An 11,430-nucleotide genomic window follows, 5' to 3' on the forward strand; every position below is an offset into this window, starting at 1 on the left:
TATATGGACATGTAACGAGGGCGATTGTTAGTTGTCAAAAAAAAAAAAAAAAAAAAAAATAGATATTTGATAATTCCAATCATATTTGGAAATGTATTTTTTAATAAATTTTTTAATCAGACACTACAACAAAAACACATTTTAGTGACACCATACTAGTGGCATCTTTTTAGAAAATGTCACAAAAATAATAGTTGGTGACACGTTTTAGAAAAATGCCATAGAACCACAAACATATAAGGCTCTAGTGACATTTCAATAAAGAAATGTCACATCAATTTTATGACATTTTATAAAATAATGACACAAGAAATTGTTTTAGGGACATTTATCAACAGATGCCACTAAACTTTAGTGGCAATGACATTTTTCAAAAAATGTCACTAAACTAAGTATGTGCAAGTTACTTTTTATGGAATTTTGTGAAATGCCACTAAGTAAAAAACTTTCCAAGTTATCTAACACTATATTTGGGAACCTAGGAGAGAAAAGAAAAGAAAGGATTACTTAAGTTATAAGGCCCTGTTTGTTTTCAGAGGTAGAATGGAGGGGATTGATAGTGAGGGGATTAAGTAAAATTGTATTTGTTTTGATGATAGTTGTTAGTATAGAAATTGTTAAATTATTTTTATATAAAATAAATACAAAATAATAAAAAAAATACAAAAATACAAAAATATTAAACATTAATGTTTTAAAAAAAAATGCCCAACATGTAAAAATTTAAAAAAAAATAAAATAAAAAAAAATTTTCAAAAAAAAATAAAAATAAAATAATGATTTTTACTTAACAAAAAATACAAAAAATTAAACATTAATGTTCAAAAAAAAAATGCCCGACATGTAAAAAAATAAAATAAAAAAAAAAATTTCTAGTCCACCGGACTATTTTTTTAATACCAAGTTCTAGAGGCCCATCCGAATCCCATCTGCAAGGCCTATCTTAAGCCCCTCGGTTTATCAGTCCCTTCCTCAACTCTGTAAACAAACAGCACATTAAATGTGACCAACAGCTATCCTAATCCCAATCCCCCTCTCATAACCCAAAACAAACAGGGCCTAAGAGAAAAAAAAAGAAAAGAAATGATTGTGATTTCTCTCATTTTTGTTTGGATAAGGAACAAATAAAAGAAAAGAAATAATTGCGATTTCTCTTATTCTTGTTTGGTTAGATTTCATTAAGAGAAAAGAAAAGAAATTATTTTATGTTATATTACCAAAGTAACCTTTTTATATTTTCAATCATTTTATTTCTTTTATTTTTATAGGGACAAAATTGGTATTATAAAAATAGTGGTTTCTTTTCTCTCCCAATCTCTCCACTTTTGGGAAGATTGAAAATGAGACTTATAAGAGAAATAAGTTTCTCTTCATTTCTCTCAATTTTTTCCCATTTCTCTCCACTTAGGTTATCCAAACAAGAAAGAGAAATACATTTCTTTCCTTTTCTTTTTTTTTTTTCTCTCCAAATCACTCAATCCAAACATAGCGTAAAGGCATTTTTTTTGTTTTTAAAAAAAATGCCAATATACTTCCAAAATTTTTAAAATGCACAAAATAAATATAAACAAATAAATTGAACTCAATAAAACATGTTTTTCAATTGTACTTAGCCACATGTATAAAATTGATCAACGACTTTATATGAATTAACTAAATAAATAAAATTTCAAACAGCTCTTCTATATGATGATAAAGTTACTAATTTGAGACAAAATAAAAAACTTAGTGTCAAAATTGATTTAATTGAAATTATAGGAATTAAAATGACATAAAATAACACAATAGCCAAAAATAGAGGACTAATAGTGTAATTTTCGCCAATTGTTAGCATTTTTTTATGAAAAAATACATATGTCATTCTTTTAGAGGCAAAATTATAGATTTGCTCAATTCAGTAAGTTAATCTCAACCAATTCAGTAATCATTTTTCGTCAAAAACACTAACGGTATTGTCGATTAGACTAAATTGACACAAAATTTAAAATTTAAAGTCAAAATTAATCTAATTAAGAGTGTAAGTACCAAAATTGATATTTATTTATTTTGACACTAAAATGTGAACAAACTTATTTAAAAATAAATTAATTAATTAATTTTTGGTACACCAATTCAACACTTCATTACCAATTCTCCATATCTATACTATTATTAAAAGGGAACATGAACTTTGGTGTCTTGAAGCCATTCCTAAAAAGCTTTTCTCAATTTTCCCTAAAATGATCTTAACTTCTTACACTTACATCAATTTTAATTAGGGTTAAAATGATAAATTTAAACACTAATTCCACCTCCCACTTCCCACTCTCCACACATCTGAAGCAGTTACAACATGTTCCTTCAATTGGATTTTGCATCTTCCTTGGTATTCTTCACAATTTCAAATAGTAACCTGGCTTTTCCCAACTCTTTCTTGCAATCGACGATTCAAAAACTAGGGATGATAACCAATCTTGATTTGATTTGATTTTTGCGAACATGTTGATTCGTTATATTTTCGACTCAAAGGTATCTTCTATATCTATCTTTTATTAGTTTTCCTTTGAATCTTCTTTATTTATTCGAAGTTTGAGAGAGAAGGTAAGAATTAAGGCTTTTGCTCTTTTTTCCTTTTTCTTTCAAATTCATGGTTCAGAACAGTTTAAAGTGTTCAATTTTTAGTGTTTAGTAGATACATAGATATATATATATATATATGCATGATCATTCGGTGCTGGTAAAAAAAACAAAATTATTCGGTGGCTTATAATAAGTTAAAAGAATTTTGGGTTTTGGTCAGTTTATATGAATGATCAGTATAAAAATAAAAAATAAAAATCATTCGGTGGCATGTAATAAGTTAAGAATTTTGGGTTTTGGTCAGTTTATTTGTTTTAAATGATTTTGTTCTTATTTCAATTCTATGTTGAAGGAAAAGGTTATTATTGTTTGGCAGATTTAAATTTTCAATCTTGAAACAACATAGGGTCATTTTAGCTGGACTTAATGTTTGCAATTTCTTTGGGTTTAGTCAAATTGTTTGGATTTGTATAGATATCATCTTTTGTGCCATTTTCTTTATTTGTGACTATTCTTAAAAAAAACCTTTGTTTTTTCATATGGTTGTTTTCAACTGTACGAGAAAAGAAGCACCACCACCTCTTTTAAATTTTCTAATTTTAATTAATTATGTTTTTTGTGGTTTTATCTATGATTTTTTGATCTGTGAATAACTGTCAACTATATATCCTAAATAATGTATGTGAATTTGTGTTGTCCGGGTTGAGTTTATGTTGTGTTTCTTTGATTTTTGGTTCTCTTTTACAGTACGTCATGGTGCCAAATTATTCAAAGAAGCTTGCATAAATATGAATTAAGAACCTAAAAATTAATTTAATGAAAATACAAAAAACATTGCTTTCCCCCCCCCCCAAAAAAAAAATACTCACACACAAAATTAAGAACACTGAATTTATTTATTTATTTTTCAAAACACACACACAATGAAACTTTTTAATGAAGAAAAAAAATACATAATAGTGTTCTCACAAAAGTAAACAAACAAACAAATCAAATTATAAAAAAGCTGAATTTATACACAAAAAGAAACAATAGCTTAAAAAGTGAAAGAGGAAAAAAATCCAAAACTATTTAAGTCTCTAAAAAATTGCACATAGGTGTCAAACTGTTTAATTAAAAACCTAAAAATTAATTTAATGAAAATACAGAAAATACCAATTTTTTTTTTTTCAAAAATAGACACACACAAAATTATGAGCACTGATTTTTTTTTCTCCAAAAACACACACAATGAAAGTTTTTAATGAAGAAAAAAAATACATAATAGTGTTCTGAATCAATATATTTTTTTCTCCACAGAACCTAATTACATAATGAAACTTTTTATCGAAGAAAATAAAAATATAATTAACAATACTACACTTACATTGTAGGATAAGCAATAGATATATATTTCGGATAAAGAGAATCATAAGATTGCAATGTTCTTGAATAGTATTTCTCCTAACAAAAAAGAAATAAATCATTGAACAAATAAAAGGGAAGATTTTATAGTAAATAGAGATAGAGGTGAAGATGAAAGAATTTTGGTAACATGATACCGGAGATTTTATGCAAGTCGTTATCAATTTAGATTTATGACAATATGGAGCATATTCTCCGGTCTCATGTTACCAAGAGGGGTCAAATATGGTTTCAGAGAGGGGTCTCAATTTTGATATCAACATTTGTGTTTGTGTGTTTACAATTTATGTTTTCAAAAAATTAGGTTGTTTGATTGCTTAATTTTGTGTGTGTGTTTTTCTTAAAAACAATTCAATGTTGATAAAAATTGTTTTATTTCAAAAAAATTAAAAACAAATAAGTCTTTTTTTTGGGGGGGGTTTATTATTTATTTTTTACTGCAAGTGCTCCAAGAATATGGGTTCCTGTTTTGTTATTTTGTGTGTACCATTATTACTTACACTTTTTATTTTCTTCATTAAAAAGTAAAAGAAAAAAAAGTATGTTAATCGATTTGTTGGAGAGAAAAATTGACTATTATTTTCCTTCATTTATATTTTTGGCAGGTAGCTTTATAACTTTGTGTTGTTCAGAATAAACTTTTCGGATTATTCTCTATCGACACCTAATTGCTTTGACGGTAAGTGTTCTATTGCTTCAGTTTGTAATGCTTCAAATATATAACTTCTTTTTCTATGCTTGAAAAAATCAAATATGTAATTTTTCTTATTTTTATATATATGCTTGAAATTTTTTTTTTGGGGTTTATTATTTATTTTTTACTGCAAGTGTTCTAAGAATATGGGTTCCTTTTTTGTTATTTTGTGTGTACCATTATTACTTACACTTTTATTTTCTTCATTAAAAAGCAAAAGAAAAAAATTATGTTAATAGATTTCTTGGAGAAAAAAACTGACTATTATTTTCCTTCGTTTATATTTTTGGCAGGTTGCTTTATAACTTTGTGTTGTTCAGAATAAATTTTTCGAATTTTTCTCTATCGACACCTATTTGCTTTGACTGTAAGTATTCTATACGAATGTTGAGTTTGTAATGCTTGAAACTTGAATAATTCTAAAAAAATTCTATTGCATGAGTTTGTAATGCTTCAAATATATAATTTCTTTTTCTATGCTTCAAAAAATCAAATATGTAATTTTTTTATTCAGTCTTTATTTTTATTTTTATTTATATGTAATTTTTTTTATATTTATTTATATGAATTTTTGTTGTATAATTTTTTAGTTAAAATTCATGAAAGTTTGGCCAAATCTCACAAAATTTGGAAAAATCCATGGGTGGCCAAAATTCAAAGAAAGTTGTAGGTGTCTAATCTTTTTTATTGTAACTTTTCTAAAAAACCCTTTGTTTATATGTTTGTTTTGAAGTGTATTTTTTTGATAAGAAAGAATTCAGTGGTCCCAAAATTTAATATGATTTTTTTATATTTATTATGTAATGAGTTTGTGATTGTCAGAACAAATAACTTTTACAGTCGTGTTTTATTAATACTTATCTTCTACTTCTCTTTTGATTGTAAGTATTTTTAATTCTATTTTTAATTTTTTTTATATTTAATCGAATGTTTGAAAAATTTATATTCAGTTTGTTTTTAAATCATATCTCAAGTTGCACGTGCTTTGGCTCATCATTACTAGGTAATCTCTTTCACTTGCAATTTTATTTAATTCTCCACAAAATGAGATTAGTACTTAAAATAATATGCATTATAAAAATATAAAATCAAACATATGAAAACACTCACATAAAAATATAGACCTTATTATATTGTGAGTATACGAGTCGCATTGTGAATATACTATAACTGCCTCTTACATAATTTTATATAATGTAGGCACATTTTAAAGATAGCCAGATTTCATCTACGTAAGTGTTAGTTTGCTAACAATCTTAGGAAGAATGAATCACGATTACCCTGACACATCAAATTTGAGACATGTACAACAACAAAATCATGAACGACGTCGTTTATACCTACAACAGAGGAGGCAACGCTCAGCTTCGGAACCAAATGCTCAAACTGAACAACCACAAAGAGAATTCGAATAGCTACGCCTTCAAAACTTAAGCACTAAACAACCCTCAGCAAGATTGGAGCAACGTCGTCTTGCTCAGCACAGGCGAAGATTGTTTATTCGCGAAGAAAGTGCGACCTCTAATGTGCAACAAAGAGAAATTCAAAGGGAAAGTTGGCGTAATTATGCTAGACAAAGGAGGGCTGCTTTGACTATTGAACAACGCGAACAACAACTTGCAAGGCGACGAACAAATTATTGACAAAGAAGGCAAATATCTGAAAATCTCAAACAAACTTCTCATCCAAATCAAGTACATAATATGACGAATGCACAAACAAGTAGTAAGTTTTCAAATGTTATAAACAATATTTTTTTTGGTAAGCTTTTACACTTTTGACATTAATATTCATTTAATTTATTATTTATAATTTTAACTGCTAGGATGCATGTTAAACTTTTTCGATGCAATCCCAAGAAGAAATAGAACAGGATGGCGTAGGCCGCGAGCAACAGTTTTGCCAACCATTCACGAAGAAGGTAATTTGGTTGCGACTAATGTTTTTAGATGGGAAAGTAGAATGACTGCACTCGCACGTATCGACTTACCCCGATTTGCACCTATTCATTCGACATATGAGCATGGAAGCACAAGTGGCAACAGACAAGATCTTCGCGAAGTTCAAATGGAAGGTACAAATAATTTATTTAGTTTAAGTACTTTTACAAAATAAACAACCTTTACAATAAATGTAAAAAAATGATCATGCAAATATGATATGCAGTACAATTACATTTAATATTGAACATGAAACTCAAACACTTTCAAATAAATACTATTGTGTTAATAATAAACCCATACATCATACATGTATTGTTATAGGAAATATCCCTCATGTCGACCACAATCAGGATGCTTTGAGTGATGAAGATATTCGAGATAATCGATCATTTATCCATAGGAGATATCATAATTGTGCAAGAAATTTTCATGAAAGTGAAAGGTTCCAAAGAATGCAGTTCCCTGCTCTAACTACATGTAGACATTGCAACGCAAGATTGTTCCACTGTGAAACATCTACCATGTGTTGTAATAATAGAACAATTATTTTGCCACCAGTAACAGCTCCAAATGAGATGATTGATATTTTCTCTGACCAAATAGTGGAAGGTCATCATTTCAGACAAAATATTTGAGCCTACAATCATGTTTTCTCATTCACTTCAATGGGTGTTCATGTTGATGAAAACTTAGCAACAAGAACTCGAGGTGTGTACACGTTTCGTGCGCAAGGAGCCATATATCATAAGATTGGGAGTCTCTTACCAAATTCTAGCGACAGACCGAGATATTTGCAACTGTATGTTTATGACATTGACCACGAGAATGAGAATCGAATGTTTGAAAATGAAGAATTGCACTTGGATTTGCTTGACAAGATAAAGAATATTTTAAATACTCATAATCCATTTGTACACACATTTCGCCAATTGGCTCAGCGTCCAGACATACATGAATGCAGACTTCAAATCAAAGAGCAACCACGTAATAGGCCCTAATACAAACTTCCTACTGCTCCTGAAGTTGCTGCAGTTTTAGTAGGTGGCGAAGAAGCTGGAAATTTAAAACCAAGAGATATCATTGTCCAATCAACCAGTGGTCACCTCCTAAATATTTCTGATATTGTTGGATACTATGATCCATTACATTATCCTCTGTTGTTACCCTACGGTTCATATGGATTTGATGCAAATACCAGAAGTAATAATGGCAGAAAAGTAACATGTTGTGATTTCTATTCTTATATGCTACAGGTAACGATGTATAAATAATATTAAAAAATTACTTCGTCAAAGTTATTCAATCTATAATTATTTCGTATAAAATCTTTACTTTCAATTATTTATAAGTATTGAAATACTATAAATTCAGATTCGCCCTGGTGATCTGTCTCTTTTTCTTCGAGGAGGTCGTCTCTTACAACAATATGTTGTAGATAATTACGTGAAGATTGAGTCCAACAAATTAAGATGGATACGTACTCATCAGAATCACATTCGAGCAGATTTTTATCAAGGTCTTCTAGATGCAGTACATGTTGGTGAAAATTATGGAGGTACAAATTGTCACGTACGATATTACAATTACATGTACGCATGTTTGTTTACATTCATACATACAATTTCTTTTTTCCTTTTGTTAAATATTTGTTTAGGTAATGTTGGTCGTAGAACAATATTGCCATCGTCATTTGTTGGTAGCCCATGAGACATGTATCAGCGATATCAAGATGCAATGGCTTTGGTCCAAAAGTATGGAAAACCTGATCTTTTCCTTACGATGACCTGCAATCCAAATTGGCCTGAAATTAAAGCTGAGTTGCTACCTGGACAGTCACCACATGATCGTCCTGATTTGCTAACAAGAATATTTCATTCAAAATTTGATGAGATGAAGACCGACATTCTTACAAAACATGTACTCGGGAAGGTTCTGGCATACCCATATGTTATTGAGTACCAAAAAAGAGGCTTACCACATGCCCACATTGTCATTATTTTGGATGAAAATGATAAGTTACGCACTCTTGATTATTATGATAACATTCTCAGAGTTGAAATTCCAGACAAGAGATTAGAGCCTAGATTATACAATGGAGTTCTGAAACACATGATACATGGCCCATGTGGAATGTACAATGAACGGTCCCCGTGTATGACAAATGGTCGGTGCAAAAGACGTTTCCCAAAGCCATTTTCTTCAATTACTACACTTGGAAACGATTCATATCCTGTTTATCGAAGAAGAAAAGGGGAGTCAGTTCCTTCAGAGAGTAATCCAAGCGTCTTGGTGGATAATAGTTGGGTCATTCCATACAACCCATTGTTGCTTTTGAAATATGATTGTCATATCAATCTTGAAATTTGTAGTAGTGTTTACAAGTGTGATGTATTTATACAAATATGTTTATAAAGGGTCTGACCGTGTTGCACTAGAAGTTCGTCAAGGTCCTAATTATGACGAAGTACAACAGTTCATAGATGGACGATGGGTTTGTGCTCCAAAAGCATTGTGGAAAATATTCAAATTCCCAATGACCAAAATGACTCCTAGCGTAGAACGCCTCCAAATACAGTTACCAAATAAGCAGCAAGTGAGGTTTTATACGTTCCAAGACATCACAAATGTTTTAGGCGATGAGTATTATTCCAGAACAATGCTTACCCAATTCTTTCAATTAAATGTTGATGATGAAACTGCAAATCGATACTTATATTGAGAGATACCGCAACACTATAGATAGTGCAATAGCGCAAAGATTTGGCAGTCGAGATTGAACCATCAAAGAGTAATTGGTAGAATTTACACAGTTTTGCCATCAGAAGGGGAGAGATTTTACTTGAGAATTTTACTCAATCATATTCGAGGACCAAAATCATTTGATCATTCGTTAATGGTAAATGGAATTGCGTACCCGACTTTTAAACAGGCAACTGAACATCACGGTTTGTTAGAGCATGATGATAGCATACAACAATGCTTGTTAGAAGCTGTAACCATGCACATGCCATCAGCTTTAAGGAGATTGTTCGTTACAATTTTGGTTTATTGTATGCCAACAGGGGTGCGAAGTTTGTGGGGTGAAATTTATCCTTACTTGATTGAAGATTACATATCTTCAAACAGTATGAATAATATGTATATCCTTAACAAAACTTTGCAAGATATAAACCGTCTCCTGCTATAGCATAATAAGAACATATCAGAATACGATTTACCTGAGATGACAATGAATTTGGATGATAATTCAACAGTTTCAAAGATCATACAAGATGAGTTTTCCATTGTAACTCCTCGAGAAGACTGGAATTCTATTGCCACATTAAATAGTGATCAACACTGAGCATTCAATTCAATCATGAAGGCTGTGGAATGCAATACTGGTGCAATCTTCTTTGTGGATGGCCCAAGAGGAACTGGAAAGACATATTTATATCGTGCACTATTGGCCTCAGTGAGAAGTCAAGGGAGAATTGCCATTGCAACAGCAACTTCTGGAATTGCAGCTGCACTTTTACCTGGTGAAAGGACAACCCATTCAAGATTCAAGATCCCCTTAAACCTAGAGGTTTCGTTCGTGTGTTCCATTACTAAACAATCAGATTTGGCAGAACTGATTAGACGTGCAGTAGTCATCATTTGGGATGAAGCTACAATGACAAATCGTTATGCTTTTGAAGCCTTGAATCGAACACTCATAGACATCATTGGTGTTGATTATCCATTTGGTGGCAAAATTATGGTGTTTGGTGGTGATTTTCGACAAGTACTTCCAATTGTTCCTAAAGGTACAAAAGCTGAAACTATTGCTTCATCGATAGTCAAATCACCTCTTTGGAGTCACATTCAAATACTTTGTTTAAAGCAAAACATGCGCTCTATAAATGACCAACAGTTTGGTGAATTTATTTTATTTATTGGAAATGGTGTATAACCTACCATTATAGATGAAATGATCAAAGTACCAACATCGATGGCAATACCATGGAATGGTGAAGAATCAATAGTTCAACTATTAGAAGAAATTTATCCTGATATCATAAACCATTCTTTTGACGCCGAGTATATGGTTAGTACGGACATAATAACTCCTCGCAATGAAGATGTCGACAAGCTCAATGAGAAAATCATTCAGAGATTTCCAGGAGAATCAAGAGTGTACCACTCATTTGATAAAGTTGAAAATGATACCCAAAATTTGTATCAACAAGAGTTTTTAAATTCTATTTCACCAGGAGGAATGCCCCCACATGCATTGCATTTGAAAGTTGGAGCCCCAATTATGCTTTTGAGGAATCTTAACCCTTCTTCTGGTTTGTGCAATGGCACAAGGCTACTGTGTCGAGCTTTGAACGATAATTTCATAGATTCAGAGATTTTAACAAGACATTTCAAAGGCATGAGAGTTTTCCTACATCGCATTCCATTAAAGGCTCCGGAAAACTTAAAACTTCCATTTGAAATGGCTCGCACACAATTTCCAGTTCGCCTTAGTTTTGCTTTGACAATAAATAAATCACAAGGTCAAACAATTGCACATGTGGGAATTTACCTTCCGGATCAGGTATTTAGTCATGGACAACTATATGTTGCTTTATCTCGAGGGATGTCAGATCAAACAACGAAAGTCATGGTTAAAAAGGGTTCAGTTAATAATGAAGAAGGAGTGTACACCCGCAATGTAGTCTACAAAGACGTTTTGTTACCAAATTATTGATACATGAGGTATATACTAAATATGTTCTTATTCAACTTATATTATGTCATTTCTTAAAATCTACAATTAATATACTTATAATATATCTTCATATAATTATTGATTATAGGAAT

General features: G+C 30.8%; 2 protein-coding genes across 2 annotated transcripts; both read left to right on the top strand.

Annotated features, from left to right (window-relative positions):
* Nucleotides 1-8,310: 8,310 nt before the first annotated feature.
* LOC114286740 (uncharacterized) lies at nt 8,311-9,319 on the top strand. The gene is made up of 2 exons (XM_028229967.2): nt 8,311-8,872; nt 9,015-9,319. Exons 1-2 carry the CDS (start codon nt 8,311-8,313, stop codon nt 9,317-9,319), a joined length of 867 nt encoding a protein of 288 aa, XP_028085768.2.
* Nucleotides 9,320-9,958: 639 nt separating this feature from the next.
* Nucleotides 9,959-11,317, top strand: LOC114286742 (uncharacterized). Its single transcript, XM_028229968.2, has 2 exons — nt 9,959-10,388; nt 10,548-11,317. Exons 1-2 carry the CDS (start codon nt 9,959-9,961, stop codon nt 11,315-11,317), a joined length of 1,200 nt encoding a protein of 399 aa, XP_028085769.2.
* Nucleotides 11,318-11,430: the final 113 nt, after the last annotated feature.

The sequence above is a fragment of the Camellia sinensis genome, chromosome 5, assembly GCF_055761805.1.
Source record: "Camellia sinensis isolate YWXY chromosome 5, ASM5576180v1, whole genome shotgun sequence".
Classification (NCBI taxonomy): domain Eukaryota; kingdom Viridiplantae; phylum Streptophyta; class Magnoliopsida; order Ericales; family Theaceae; genus Camellia; species Camellia sinensis.

Excerpts from the sequence above, each read along its gene's own strand:
- LOC114286740 (XM_028229967.2), top strand. The coding sequence starts at position 8,311 with ATGTATCAGCGATATCAAGATGCAATGGCTTTGGTCCAAAAGTATGGA. Across the intron at positions 8,873-9,014 it reads GGAGTCAGTTCCTTCAGAGA|GGTCTGACCGTGTTGCACTA; the intron begins GTAATCCAAGCG and ends ATGTTTATAAAG.
- LOC114286742 (XM_028229968.2), top strand. The coding sequence starts at position 9,959 with ATGAAGGCTGTGGAATGCAATACTGGTGCAATCTTCTTTGTGGATGGC. Across the intron at positions 10,389-10,547 it reads ACTTCCAATTGTTCCTAAAG|ATGAAATGATCAAAGTACCA; the intron begins GTACAAAAGCTG and ends CTACCATTATAG.